We start from the raw sequence: 13,898 nt of genomic DNA, 5'->3' as shown, positions 1-13,898 counted from the left end.
CATCGATGACTGAACGATATACGCATCTTCCCTTCCTCTTCGTATCGAAGCACTCCTCATGTGGCTCTCGATGGATTAACGTTGGCTTTCTGCAGCTTACCTTGCCTTGTTCGTTGGCTTGCTCATGGAGCTGACCTTGAACACCCGCTGACCTTGCAATGTGTTGGAGAAGTTTGACGTGCAGACCGCCTAGGGCAAGGTCATGGGTGGTCTGCTCCGTGATCAGGTTGAAAGTGTATGTGTGATGTGATAGTCCCTGCGTTTGGTGGTTTCATTTCATTGTCTGTCGGAAATTTCTTCATTGGGAAGGGATATGCTGTTCTCATAAATGTTGCCTTTGTGGGATGAATGTGGTTAGGGAGGAGATTGAGTGTTCAGGTTGGGGTGCTTTAGTGAAGCTCCAGGGAGGTTGAGCTCTTGCTTGTCGCAAAGCGAACTCGCGGCCAGAAGGTGCTGCATCTTACGTGCGTGAATCACGCTGCTGGCGGTGCTGGACTTGCATCACGTCCGCTGCTCGTGCTGCTCGATTGTGCGGGTTGTTACTGCATGTGAAGGCTTCAGTCCGGAGGCAAGACCGACATTAGGCTCCCGACGAAGTGCTGGCAGGTGCGCACGCGTCGACTTCGAGCCGCTCTTTCACACGCGTCAATCGCGATCCTCTCCGCCGCGAACTCATGTGCACTGCGCCCAGAACAAGGATCACACGCCTTGTCGGGAGCTTCTGTCCTGCCCGCGCTCACGTCACCGCTCGAATGGCTTCACTCAAGCGGAGCGCCACAATAGACCGGGACATCTCGCCTCCACCAAGTAAGCGGAAAGTCGTGACCGGGACTACGAGCAAAGCAGTCTCGAATTTCTTCAAGCCCGCGTCGCAGAAAGAACCAGAAAAGATCAAGTTTCATGATGTTAACGGCAGCTTACTTGTCGGGCGGTATGAAGGCGCCACCACTCTTACAAGACCCAAACCAGTCAAGGTCGCAGCGTTCGACCTGGACAGCACACTGATAGTCACGAAGTCGGGACTGCAATTCTCAAAAGGTCCAGATGACTGGCAGTGGTGGCACTCAACAGTACCGGGCAAGCTGAAGGAGCTCAACGCGGACGGCTATGCTGTGGTCATCATCAGCAACCAGAGCCGAATTGTCCTGAAGCCCGAGCCCAAGAAAGCAGGTGACATGAAGAGTCTGAGCAACTTCAAAGCAAAAGTGACAGCCGTCATGAATGTGCTCGAGCTCCCGATAACGATCTACGCGGCAACACAAAAGGACAACTACAGAAAACCGCGCACAGGCATGTGGGATCAGCTGCTGCAGGACTACGGACTCAACGATGCCGCTGAAGTCGACCTTGCAAATTGCATTTTCGTTGGGGATGCTGCAGGTCGTGAAGGGGACAAAGCTGCAAAAGTACGCAAGGATCATTCGTGCTCGGATCGCGACTTGGCGGCAAACATAGGCATACCGTTCCAGACTCCGGAGGAGTATTTCCTAGGTGAGGCACCAAAGCCTTTCGTGAGATCCTTCGATCCAGCGGCCTACCTCGAGCCGAGATTGGACTCGCAAACAGATCTGAGCCCCATTGTATTCACCAAGAAGAATGATGTGGAACTCGTGCTGTTCTGTGGTTCTCCCGGAGCAGGCAAGTCCACATTTTACTGGCAACACATGGAGACGCTGGGGTATCAACGTGTCAATCAAGACATTCTCAAAACGCGTGACAGGTGCGTGAGAGTGGCAACACAGCATCTCGAGGACAAAAAGGCTGTCGTGGTGGATAACACGAACGCAGACATCGAGACGAGAGCAGTCTGGATACAGCTGGCAAAGAGGCTACAAGTGCCGATTCGCCTAGTTCACTTCACAGCACCAGCGAAGCTCTGCGAGCACAACGACACCCTGCGGTCACTGTCTGACGGCCTTGTGCGTCAATCTGCATCTGCTACAACGTGACATGCTGACCGATCCATAGGTGAACCCGGAGAATCGAACAATTCTGCCGGCGATGGCGTTTTCCGGCTTCCAAGGTCGCTACCGCGAACCAAAGGTGGAGGAAGGCTTTGACGACATCACCAAAGTCGACTTTACCTTCAGAGGAACGGAAGAGCAGAAGGCCCGTTGGCGGAAGTATTGGGCATCGTGAAGCATGTGAAATGCCGAGGACCTTCACGCGATCAATCGAATCGGATCCGTTCGACTGAAGTTCGCCAAAAATTTGATGGGGATTTTGTTGATGAGTAGTGGATTGCTAGGGAATCCGTCGCGTAACCTCACTGGCGGACTCGGATGCGGCTCGCTCAACACGTGCTTGGCCAGTCACGTTTGCGCGTCGGCTTCCAAGCGTCGACAAACATAGAAAAGTGCCATGTGTCATGGCCCGTATCGCTACCAGAGTGACGAAGCCCGGAGTTCTGTCGGCTCACTGGCGATGCGGTCACAGCGCCGGGCGGCAGCGTTGCCAAAAGCTGTGTTCCGCTTGCAACCAGGTTTTGGTGGTGCGCGTTGCTGGCACGGCGGGCGCGGAGCACACCACGATCGCGGCAGCTCGATGAATTCGGCAATCTTATAGCAGCAGTCGTGAAGCGCGAACGCATTTTACAAAAGCATGGTGACCATCGACGATTCGAATGACTACGTGAAGTCGAGCGACGGTGACAGCGAGCACGACAGCCGACTCACGTGCAAAGCGGTCTGACGGCAGTTGCTACCGTTTGTGATCATCGCCGACGTTTGTTCCTGAGCAGTACCGGTTCCCTGGAGCCAGGGCCAGGCTTGTTTGCAAATGCAACTTGGCAGCGTTAAGCGAGAGCAGGCAGTATCGCTGTTCGTTGTCACGCTCTATGCAGCCCTATCATTGTACCTGCGCGAACGCAACACTCAAAACATCCAAGCAACGCCTTTTGTTGACCAGCACCGTTTGGATGCAGAATAGCTGACGAGTGGGAGGGCGGACCGCACGCGTCCTGCATGCAGGCTTATGCTGACGCAGTGACATGACTTGCCAGCGCAACTGCGCTAGGACGACAACGCTTCCAGCTTTTCTGTCGGAAGTGCAAAGCCAGCGACTCAGAGCAACGTTTGCGAAATAGATCGCATTTTGTCAATAAATCTTGATGACGAGAGCAACGCTCATTCGAGAGCCGAGCGAAAGAGGCTTCAATGGCCCGGTGGGAAAAAAGTCTGAAATCGAAATGCCCCGCAGCGAACTTTTCCTCGCTTGCGAGACCTTTTTCGACCGCAGGCATCGCATGCCTTGCTTTGGCCAAGCGCTGTCGTGTCTGTCCACCACTCAACGGACGAGATCGGGACAGTTGATGTTGAGGACATTGCGGCTGACATGCGTGAAGATCACGAGATGGACATCTGCAATCAATATCGTGTTGGATCACGACTTTGTGCCAGCAATGCACAATGATCTTGCTACAGCATCTGTGTGCTGCGAGAAAGGTTGTGGCTGATCTCAAAAAGACGAGCGGCTGGCACAGTGGCACACGGCTGGCGACTCCTTCCGCTCAGCTGCCGTGCAATCCCAGCCGACATGCAGAGTGGTTACACGCATTGTGCGAATGACAGGCATTCAGCTGCTGGCCCAGGTTCACCGCAGCTTTTCCCTACATGTAAACGAGCTTCAATATTCCCCACGACCCGATTCTGGCCAGCAGAAAGTGTCAGGTGGGCGGTCTACAGCGTGGCACAACAGGTGTAGCAGGTGTGAAGGTGCCGAATGACAGGTTGACAACGATCGACCAGACTTGTGTTGACGCCGGCGCGGTAGGACTAGGCTGTGACGATCAAAACGTGGACTGCTGGACTGCTGGACTGCTACAACAGCGGCGTGACGACAAGCGCTGCCAGCCTGCCACGATGGCTGCTTGGGGTCCTTGTGGTGCTCGGTGCAGGCTGTGCAGGCGATGATGTGTCCCATCCCCACGGACTAATCTCGCGGTGGGTTTAGCGGAGCTCAAGAACGGTCGAGAAGCAGGTCGCTCGTCGGAGCGAAAGACGGGAACAGGAAAAAGTCGTGAACGACTTCCCAGGAAATCCTCACTCGCGTGGACGGCAGTGCAGGGCGGACGGGCGCTACTGTAGTCGCACCCATGTCGATGGCTCTGCTGTCTGCTGCCCGAGGATTGCTGCTGCGCGTTTGATGGGAGAGTGAGAGTGCTGCTACAGTAGCCGCAGAATGCAGAATGGGTGCGTCATTTGCCCAACCCTCGTCCGCTGCAAGAACGGCTGTGATGGAGGTGTGTCCCGTACTGTGTCCCGTCCTGTGTGGCCCGGCATTGTTTTGGAGGCGCTCGGACTAGTTGGCTTGCGCTTGCGCTTCGGGAACAAGATCCCCCACTAGCCAAAACCTTCGCTCTTCGCTCTTCCACTTCTCCAATGAGATACCACGCCTTTTCTGCGCGGTGCCCATCAGACTGGTTTTTTGCTCACTACACCTCTTCGCTCGACATCTGACGTGCCTCTCCCCCGTTTGCCTATGGTCGGTCACCGCAACGACAACAGAGCTGGTATCTTGAACCTGACCAATCCCGACCTCTGTCTAAGCGTCGAGTCGTGGCCAGCGCAGCAGCGAACCTTTCGCAGTCTGAAACGACAAGCAGCAGCACCGGATCTACTGTCAACAACCACGGAAAGCCATCCACTATGCCTCGTGTCTGCGCGTTATAGGCCCCAGTGACGCGACGTCAAAGTACAATATGAGCCGCAGACGCAGTCTTTCGTTTCCCAGACTCAACACTTCGCAACTGTCCGAGGACGCCATGGGGCCCTTCTTGCCCTCGCCCACTCATTCGCGCGATTCTTCTGGAGAGTCGGAATACTCTTTCCCTCCGACTCCTACCTTTTCCTCGCGCGGCCACAATCGCTATCCCAGCTCTACATCATCACTCGTTACGAATCCGGATTCCCCGGCCAACCCGCAGAAAACAACACTGCACGATCTCGTGGAAGAACCTGCCGAGCGCGACGACCAACAATGGGATTTCGTTGAATCAAGACGCGAATCATTGTGCATTTGCGATACGCCCTTCTGCTATCATCGAGAACGCGAAAGTTCCCCTCATGGATCAGCATCGATCGCGGATTTAGAATGGATTCCAGGCGATGACTATTTCGATGGCGGTTATCTACCCGGCGGCGAGAGAGAAGCAAAGCGCCGCAGATCGAACGAGAACATGACCGATAGCTTCACCTCGCGCCTCAGTCACCACTTTTCGAAGCGCTTTGGTGGGCACAAATCCAATGGCTCGGTCTCGACTGTCAACCTTCGGAGTGCGCCAACCTCTCGCTCTTCTTCTTTGCGCCTTCCGTCCACGAGATCCTTCACTGCACCAAATGCGCACGAGATGCGCATTTCGAGCACTCCACAAACACCAGCAATGCGCCCATCGTTTCACGATCAACCAGCTACTCCACATCGGTCCAGGGCGTTGTCGTCAACCACCTCCAGGCCGGTCGATATCAGCATCCCTGAACCCGAAGATGATGCATGCGAGCGACAGGAGCTCGCGACGACACCGCTTCTGCCACCAATGATGTCGAATTACTTCAGTGACTCCCAGGAGGCCTTGCGATCACCTCTGACATCTCCGTCAGTGGCTTCCCCGAGCGTGGTACCATCCATGGCCAACACGCCCGTGTCAACACCCATCACACGCGGCTTCCCGACCCCACCTTTGTCAACAAGAGGGTCGGCAGCATCGATCAACAAGCGATCCAGTCACGTTCTGCAACCGGCTTCAGAGATCCCTCACCTAGCAATCGCCGAGGAGACAGACCGCTGGGCGATCAAGCTGGGGCATGCAAACTTTCACATTTACCCTGAACCTTACCTACCTGAAGTTTGTGACGCACAGAACTGCCGGCAATTGCGGGACGACTGGGAGTCAGCTCGTGTCGAGTTCATGCGACAGGCTGCGCGCGTCAGCGACAACCACGGGGTAACCTCGCAAATTTACAAGCTCACCGAAGAGAAGTGGGCAGAGATTGATGGCACTTGGCGCGCAAACTATGAAATGGCAAACGCGCAAGCTCGAGCAAGCGGCGAGAACCCCGTTGTGCAACCGCTGGCCGAGACGCAAGCGCTACAGAAGATGCCATCACTCCAAGATCCTACGCAGCCTTCCAAATTCCCGGTCGTGGAAGAAGCTGACATTGTTGGCCCGATGGTGCAGTATGCCAAGATTCAACATCGCCGACAACCTTCTAAGAAGTCTTCCTTCCTCAAGATCTTCACCGACCCAGCTTCCCTGCTGGGCAAACCAACATTCGGTCTGCAGCGATGACAGCGGTGGCGAGACCATTCATCCCTTGGTCACGCTACTGCTACAAGCGGGACCGAAGCTATAACCTTTTCTTTGTTGTAACACGAGAGCACGATACGAAATTTATGACCTGATGATCCTCACGCAAAGCGTAGAGAAAATGGGTGGGAATAGCGAGCGCGGCGTCTTGAGGACTGGAAAACGGGAGCACGGAATAATGCTCCTCTGAAAAAGGCGGCGTTGCGGTCTTGAGTTGAAGCGCGGGCGTGCGCTTCCTCGACGAATGGGCGGTACTGGTTTCTCGGGATACCCAAATTTGCTTTCCATGTGCGGCACGATCATTCTGCCAGCACTGCCGTGTTGAAGGGGCGAGTCTGCTTGTCAGACGCTTGTAGTCCTGGAGCGGCGAACATGTTTTACTGAATACTATTCGAGATGAGAAGAGAGTAGAGATATGACGCCGTCTGTCGCGAGACTCGTGGCGGCGTCCCCAATGTCAAATGTATATGAACAACTCACCATTGCTGGACCCCTCATCAGCCACATCATACCTTCACCTCCATCTCGCCAGAACAGGTAGGTCCGCAAGCTGTGATGGGGCTTCGCACCCTCTTTCGTCGCAGCTCCACTGCAAATCTTGGCCGACAAGGATGCCACACCTCTGCTTCGCATCATTCGGCGTCATACCGGAGACGTTTCAGCCTGTTTATCAACAGAACCGCCCACAACAATGACGCTTGCCACGACATCGCGAAGCAGCGCGTGCTTGCACTGCTTGCGCAATTTGGTCCCAGGTCATCAACACCTTACACGAAACCTGGCCTGATATACCGCGGGCTCCACAGAACGATTGGAGAGAAGTGAACGGTATAGAAGCGACTTCGTCATCACGCCAGTTCCGTTTGCGGATCTCGTGTCATTGGCATGCGCAGAGCGGACAATGTTTCTTGATTGTGCGAGCACGGTGAGACGATAGTTGGCACGAGATGGAGTGACGTGCGATGAGGTAGGTCTGGTCCTTTGTGAGCTGCGCGATTGATATATCTGTCTACGACCGCATGCTGTAACAGTTCTTTTTCTTCACAAGCCACAGACTCGATACAACCAAAGAAGCAACAGAAGAACATCGCAAATATGGGTCTCATTAGCAAATTGGAAGATAAGCTTTCGGGCAATAAGAGCCACAGCACGACTGAAGATCAGAAGCTCCGGGAGCAGCAGGAGATTGACAGCACTCGCACTCATGGAACTACGAACACTCCTCAAGGAGGTCTGACTGGAGAGGGATCGCATCTCGGACACAACACGACTGCGGGTGGGGTGACAGGAACCTCTCACGGGACACATGGAACCACGACTGGCTCACACAACCCACTGTCGAGCTCTAACGATACCTATGGGACCACCGGACACGGCACATCTACAGGTCTCACTGGAGGCTCTCATGGAACGCATGGTACCACCACCGGCTCGCACAACCCATTGTCGAGCTCGACCAACACTCATGGCAGCAGCGGCATCACAGGAGGCACCCACCCGCTCGTGAGTGGCGACAACAGCAGAGTTTCCGGAACCGGTGTCGGAAGCAACACACACCACACTGGCACTGGCATCGGCCACAACACACATGGTAGCGGTATCACTGGAACTTCCACTACCGGCAACGACGCCCTTGGCTCCAGCCACCGCCGTGAGGCAGGAGACATTGGCTCTCGCGGCTACACCTCAGGTACGCACAACACAGGTGAGCATCACGCAGGGGGGCTGGGTAGTACATCGACAGAGAAGACAACTGCTCGCCAGCCATTCGACCCATACTCATCCAAGGGGCAAAGAATTGCAGCTGACGCTGTTGATAATAAAGGTACCCACGGCACTCACGGCAGCAGCCTGACTGGTCAAGACAGCCAGAACTTCGTTCCAGGCTCTCACCCAGCTGCAAACAACCCAGAGGCCATCCCAACTGCAGGAGGTCAGAAGGTTGGTGGTGTCGGAGAAGGCATCGGCCACTCCAGCCACCACACTGGAGTCCACCAAACCACGGGCGACAAGGTCAAGAACGCCCTCCCTGGCCAGCACGGCAACGCTCACGACGCCTACGGCAACCCAGTTAACGTCGATCGCACGACCGGTAGTGGTCTCACTGGAGGCACTCACTCCAGCGTTGGTGGCCCAACCCACGGTTCTTCAGGTTTGACCGGCACCCACGGCACTTCAGGTCTGACTGGCACCCATGGCAACACAGGCTCCAACTTCAACTCCTCTGCGCAGCCACTTGGTCAGGACCCTAGCTTCACCGACCGACACACTGGACCAGGTGTAGGAAGTGGCCTCGCTGCAGGCGCAGCTGGTGGAGCAGGTCTCGCAGGTGCCTCTCACCACCACAACGACCCTACTCACCACTCCGGCAGCGGTCTGACTGGCAACACTCACGGCAGTGGACTCACGGGCACCACGCACGGCAGTGGCTTGACCGGCAACACACACGGCAGCGGCCTGACTGGAAACACCCACGGCAGCGGCCTCGGCTCCAACGTCCCCGGATCAGGCCTCAGCGGTGCTCACCAGGACGAATACTCCCGCGGCCAACAAGCCGCCTACCAGCAGCACCAAGGCGGTTTGGGCAACACCAGCAGCGTCCCAGGCGCCTACCCCGAAGCCGACAACCGCACCATGATGGAGAAGGCCAAAGACAAGCTCAGCAGCAAGCGAACAGACTACCCAGACGACCCAACTACGGGCACGAACTACACACAGCAAACCGGAGGTGCTCACGGCGTGACCGGCACCCACGCAGGTCAGCCAGGTTTCACCGGCTCAAACAATAACTTGTATGGCTCCCACCCTTCCTCTGGTGGCATTGGAGGTATCACGCAAGGTGTTGATAATACGCATTTAGGTAGTCAATTTCCTCAGCAGCAGCAGCAGCCAACGAGCTACGGTCAGGGACTCGGTCCACAGCAGCAGCAGTATCAGCAGCAACCGCAATACCAGCAGCAACCGCTCCAGCAACAGCAACACTCTCTCGGCGGAGTAGGTGCGGGATTGACGAGCGGACACGGTCCTTCTCAACAGCAGCATTCGCTCGGAGGACCAGGTACTTCGAACCAACACCACTCTGTTGAGGGACGAGGAGCGGCATATGAGGCTGGCTTCAAGGATGCTGTTGCTGCTTTGTCGAGGCAAGGACAGTAAGACTTGTATGATGGATGATATAGCGAGATACCCTAATGTTGATCATGAAGAGGGGAAGAGAAGTGTAGGATTAGATGTATATTAGGCGGCACGGAATGATTTCTTACGATTTGCACATCGCTCTCTCTACGCCACTCCGAATATTCGCTCTTTGATCGGTCCTGCTCCCCTTGCATATCCAGACTCGTAAGTCTGCGCAAAATCAGCAGAACTAACTTCTGCTTTCCGGAACGGACTTGGCTTGCGCTTCATATCCTGTGTATGCAGATTTGTGAGTCGTCGCAAGTTCAGCAACGCTTGTGTTCTGCTGCTCTACCTCGTCCATAGCTCGCGCAGATTCGGAATAGCAAAGAAAATTGATCGTTCTGTGAGACTACAGCCAATGCGAATCGTAAATATACTGTACTTCATATACATCATAGAAAGCTCATAATCTAAACAATGCCCAATCGCGCAATACGCTGTAAGTCGCCATGCCAATACAAAATGATCTTTTTGGACCCAATACGCATGCTGTCCATCAATCCAATCTTCATATCCACAAATTATGCAGTTCTTTTATTTCGCCCGAAGGTTGGCAACCTCTTCTTCTCACTCGTCTCCTCCGCACCACCGTCCGACCGCGTCGTAGTCCAAGCCTTCTTGCTCCCCATTCTTCTCCCTGTTCTCACATCCCTCCGACTCGCACAACAACAGCACATACCCAGCTGAATAACAAAAGCCAACACACTAGCTATCGCAGCAATCCACATGAAGACGAACATTTGTGTTCCGATGCTTGCTCGGATGTTCAATTCTGTAGCTGACGTGATGGCGTTTTGCATGATGATGAACATTACAGTGGCGATGATGGCAGCTGCGGTGGTGAGGAGGGCGGCGATGAAGGTGATGATGCTGAGCGGGAGGGAGAGCCAGCGGGTGAAGACGCTGAGGGGGAGGAGGAAGATGACGATGAAGTCGAGGATGAGACCTGTGAGGAAGAGACCGAACATCCAGTTTGAGACGAGGCGGATGAGGTCGAGGATGTCGTTGATTTCGGCGGGGAGGGCGACTAAAAGGGACGATTGATGTCAGCTTGTTCGTGCTCCTTCCTCGTGGTGATGAGGGTTGGGAAAGTGGGGTGGGGTGGACTCACTGGTTGCTCCTGCCAGCAGTTGACTCTGGACGATTGCAACGGGATTAAACCAGTAGAGGGTTTCGGGAGGAGAGCAATTTGTTACGCCTTGGCCCTCATAGCCTTCGCAGTAGTTCCATAGTCCAACAGTGTAGAAATCGTGGAGACCCAGCGATTGGGCTATGCTGTTTATGAGCACGGCATTGGGGACGCTAACGGGAATGATGTCGGACAGATCTAGTCGGATGAACCAGATCTTGTTCAAGGTGCTGCTGATGCTCGTGTTTCCAATCTCGACCAGAATCAAGAACACCACCGAGATGAGTAGAAGGAAAGAGGAGAGCAAGGCCCAGATGAATCGTTGTCGTGTCGCTCTCTTGATCTGTGCCTTGGTGGGCTCGTAGTCGTGGGTTACTGTTCGTTCGGAGTCGGAGCCAGCATCTGCGATTCCCTCATCCTTCTTCTTGCGTCCGAACATGTTGTCTGCTTGTCTGCCTCCTCACGCTCCAGCGACAGCTCCTGGACGACGACTTCAGCAGAGCCGTGCAGAAGGAAAAGGACAGTCTCAATGGCGTGTAGTCATTAGGAAGAAATTCAAGCAGAGCGCAGGAGAGAAACGGGCGGGAGAGCGACTAGCCTACCGGTGGTAGCAAAGACATCATCGAATCTACGCGGGTAGCAGCAGCAGTGCGTGGCAGAGCACGTCCACACACGCGCACACCCCAAATGTTGCTGAGGAGCTGCTTGAATGCGTGGCTTGCAGGAAGCGGCGACGTCAAGACCGCTCGGCGCCATCAAACTTCATCGCGCGCCAACAGGGGCTTTCGCGCTTCGGATCACCAACCGAGCGAGCATCGTTGCGTCACTCTGTCTTACTCCGCAGCCTCAGACATCTTTTCCTACACCACGACCGATGTGCAGCACGCCCAAATGCCTGCACTTCATCTGCAGAATTGCAAATACTTCGACAGCGATGGCACGACGAGATTGAATGACAGCGCAATCGACTCGCCAAGACATATCTGGCCGGGATTGCGCGGCGACGGGCGAAGTATGACGAAAGTGGAGGCCACGCTGCGCCAGAGACACGACCTGCAGATCATCGTGAATAGCTGAACGGTCGCAGTAGCGCGGCTTTCGGCGCCGCTGGGGCCATGATGGAAAGGCTGTTTGGAGCCGCAATGGTCCTGACTTTGGTGGCTTGCTGCTCATTTTCTGCCTCCGAGGAGCTCTTCCATGCTGTCTCTTTCTCATTGATTTGGTCAAGTAGCACGGCAAGGAGTTGGGTGTTGTTTGTACCGCGACAGAAATGGTTTCCAACGCCATCTGGCTGCTATGTCTGGCAGCAGCAGGAGCAAGAGCACAGGAGGAGTCGAACACGGAAACATCTTCGCCATCCACGACCAGCAGCGCATCGCGAACACGAACCGGCACCGCTTCTGAGTTCTCTTTCACCAATTCGTACATCACCCTGACCGGAAGTGATGTGCCCACCTTCACCTTCACGGGCTCTCAGTACACATATCTGCTCGTCACGGGCCAGAGCACCGTCACTAGAACTGCGACCGCATCACAGACCGGCACTACGAACGGGACATCAACTTCGACCAATTCTCAGATCACGGCGTCGACACGTTCGATAGAACTCACGCAGATCGGCGGCAGTGCATCCCCCACAAACGGAACTTCGAACAGCACAGCAAGCTCCACCAGTTCAGCAGCACGACCCACAAACACCGTCCCTTGCAATGGCTGGCCCGAGTTCTGCACGCGCAAGTACTCCAACATCTCCATGATCACATCCCACAACTCCGCATTCGTCGTCCCCAACAACGCCGCCTCCAATCAAGAATTATCTATCCTCACCCAGCTCAACGATGGAGTGCGCATGCTCCAGGGTCAAGTCCATTGGGTCAACGAGACACTCTACAACTGCCACACCTCCTGTGACCAGCTCAACGCTGGAACCTTCCAATCCGAGCTGGAGCTCGTTCGCGGCTGGCTCCAAGACCACCCCTACGATGTTCTGACCATGCTCATCGGCAACAGCGACTTCACTGATGTTGAGAACTTCGTGCCCGCCTTCACCAACGCCGGCCTCCTGCCATACCTCTACGAGCCGGCTTACATCCCCCAATACCGCGAACAATGGCCAACGCTTGGAGAAATGATCCTCGGCAACAACCGGCTCGTCGTCTTCATGGACTACGATGCTGACCAGTCTCGTGTTCCCTACATCTTGGACGAGTTCTCTCACATCTGGGAAACACCCTTCTCGCCCACAAACCAATCATTTCCTTGCGATGCCCAACGCCCGCCGGACCTCAACGAGACTCTTGCCCGAGAACAATACATGTACCTCGCCAACCACAACTTGAACGTCGCGGTCGACTTGTCCAGTATTGGAATCGCAACAGGCGACGAGGCGATTTTGATTCCAAATACAGCCGAGTTGAACTTGACAAATAGTCAAGAGATTGTCTTTGGAGCTCTGGGAAAGATGAATGTTGACTGTACTGGTGAGTCACTTACTCTTCTGTTCCCTTGTGTATTGAAAAAAGTGCACATTTGACTGACTTAATTCCTCCAGAACAATGGGACCGCCCACCAAACTTCATGCTCGTGGACTACTACAACTACGGTTCTCCCGAACCAGGCTCCGTCTTCCACGTCGCTGCTGCAGCCAACGGAGTTCAATATACCAGAGAATGCTGCGGCTTACCAGACTCTTCTGCTGGCATGGTCGAGACGAGTTTCGTCGTAATGGCCGGCGCTTTCTTGTTCACTTTGCTTCTTCTGTAGAGAATTATCATGACTTGCATAGAGCATTAGCGTGGATTTTAATGGTTTGCATGAGGAATGATGATTGAAAAAAGAGCGTTTTTGTACAATTTCTGATGATATATTGATTGGTTATGTATAGACTACAGAACATGCGTGAAAGTATGCATGCATGCATGCATGGAAGTTGAAATTTTTTCCTGCAACAACGAAATTCAGGCATGTCGATTAGACAGCTTTTTCTGTTTTCGAACCAACTTTGATAGAACCGAGGTAAATGTTGCCAAAGAGTTGTTGTCGACATCGTCTATGACCTTATTAGCTTGCGAAAGTGACAACCCTGTTGCTCGTCGATCATGTGGCCAGAAGGCACAGTGGAGCTTCTACGTAAGGCGGTGAAGTGGGAGCTACGTCCTACTACACGCTTGTGACGCTTGTGATCATATGTTTCACATTGTACGCGGCCGTCGGTCACGACACAAACTTGCTCCCCTCCACCAGCAGCGTGTTCCCTGGGGTGGTGCACTCTGCGTTGCAGAGACG

General features: G+C 54.5%; 5 protein-coding genes across 5 annotated transcripts; 4 read left to right on the top strand and 1 right to left on the bottom strand.

The window, feature by feature from the left end:
- Positions 1–752: 752 nt before the first annotated feature.
- On the top strand, positions 753–2,139 carry CKM354_000661500 (uncharacterized protein; the record flags this gene model as incomplete). The annotated part of the gene is made up of 2 exons (XM_044801939.1): positions 753–1,919; positions 1,969–2,139. 2 exons carry the CDS (start codon positions 753–755, stop codon positions 2,137–2,139), a joined length of 1,338 nt encoding a protein of 445 aa, XP_044657874.1.
- A 2,560-nt stretch (positions 2,140–4,699) lies between these two features.
- Positions 4,700–6,286, top strand: CKM354_000661400 (uncharacterized protein; the record flags this gene model as incomplete). Its single annotated transcript, XM_044801938.1, has 1 exon — positions 4,700–6,286. The coding sequence occupies one exon, from the start codon at positions 4,700–4,702 to the stop codon at positions 6,284–6,286; it is 1,587 nt and encodes a 528-aa protein (XP_044657873.1).
- Positions 6,287–7,399: 1,113 nt separating this feature from the next.
- CKM354_000661300 (uncharacterized protein) lies at positions 7,400–9,460 on the top strand (the record flags this gene model as incomplete). The annotated part of the gene is made up of 1 exon (XM_044801937.1): positions 7,400–9,460. One exon carries the CDS (start codon positions 7,400–7,402, stop codon positions 9,458–9,460), a length of 2,061 nt encoding a protein of 686 aa, XP_044657872.1.
- A 545-nt stretch (positions 9,461–10,005) lies between these two features.
- CKM354_000661200 (uncharacterized protein) lies at positions 10,006–11,052 on the bottom strand (the record flags this gene model as incomplete). Its single annotated transcript, XM_044801936.1, has 2 exons — positions 10,006–10,511; positions 10,596–11,052. The coding sequence occupies 2 exons, from the start codon at positions 11,050–11,052 to the stop codon at positions 10,006–10,008; spliced, it is 963 nt and encodes a 320-aa protein (XP_044657871.1).
- Positions 11,053–11,883: 831 nt separating this feature from the next.
- CKM354_000661100 (uncharacterized protein) lies at positions 11,884–13,376 on the top strand (the record flags this gene model as incomplete). The annotated part of the gene is made up of 2 exons (XM_044801935.1): positions 11,884–13,093; positions 13,165–13,376. 2 exons carry the CDS (start codon positions 11,884–11,886, stop codon positions 13,374–13,376), a joined length of 1,422 nt encoding a protein of 473 aa, XP_044657870.1.
- Positions 13,377–13,898: the final 522 nt, after the last annotated feature.

This window comes from Cercospora kikuchii, assembly GCF_019650295.1.
Source record: "Cercospora kikuchii DNA, contig_00004, whole genome shotgun sequence".
Lineage (NCBI taxonomy): Eukaryota > Fungi > Ascomycota > Dothideomycetes > Mycosphaerellales > Mycosphaerellaceae > Cercospora > Cercospora kikuchii.
This window is presented reverse-complemented; position numbering and strand designations above follow the sequence as displayed.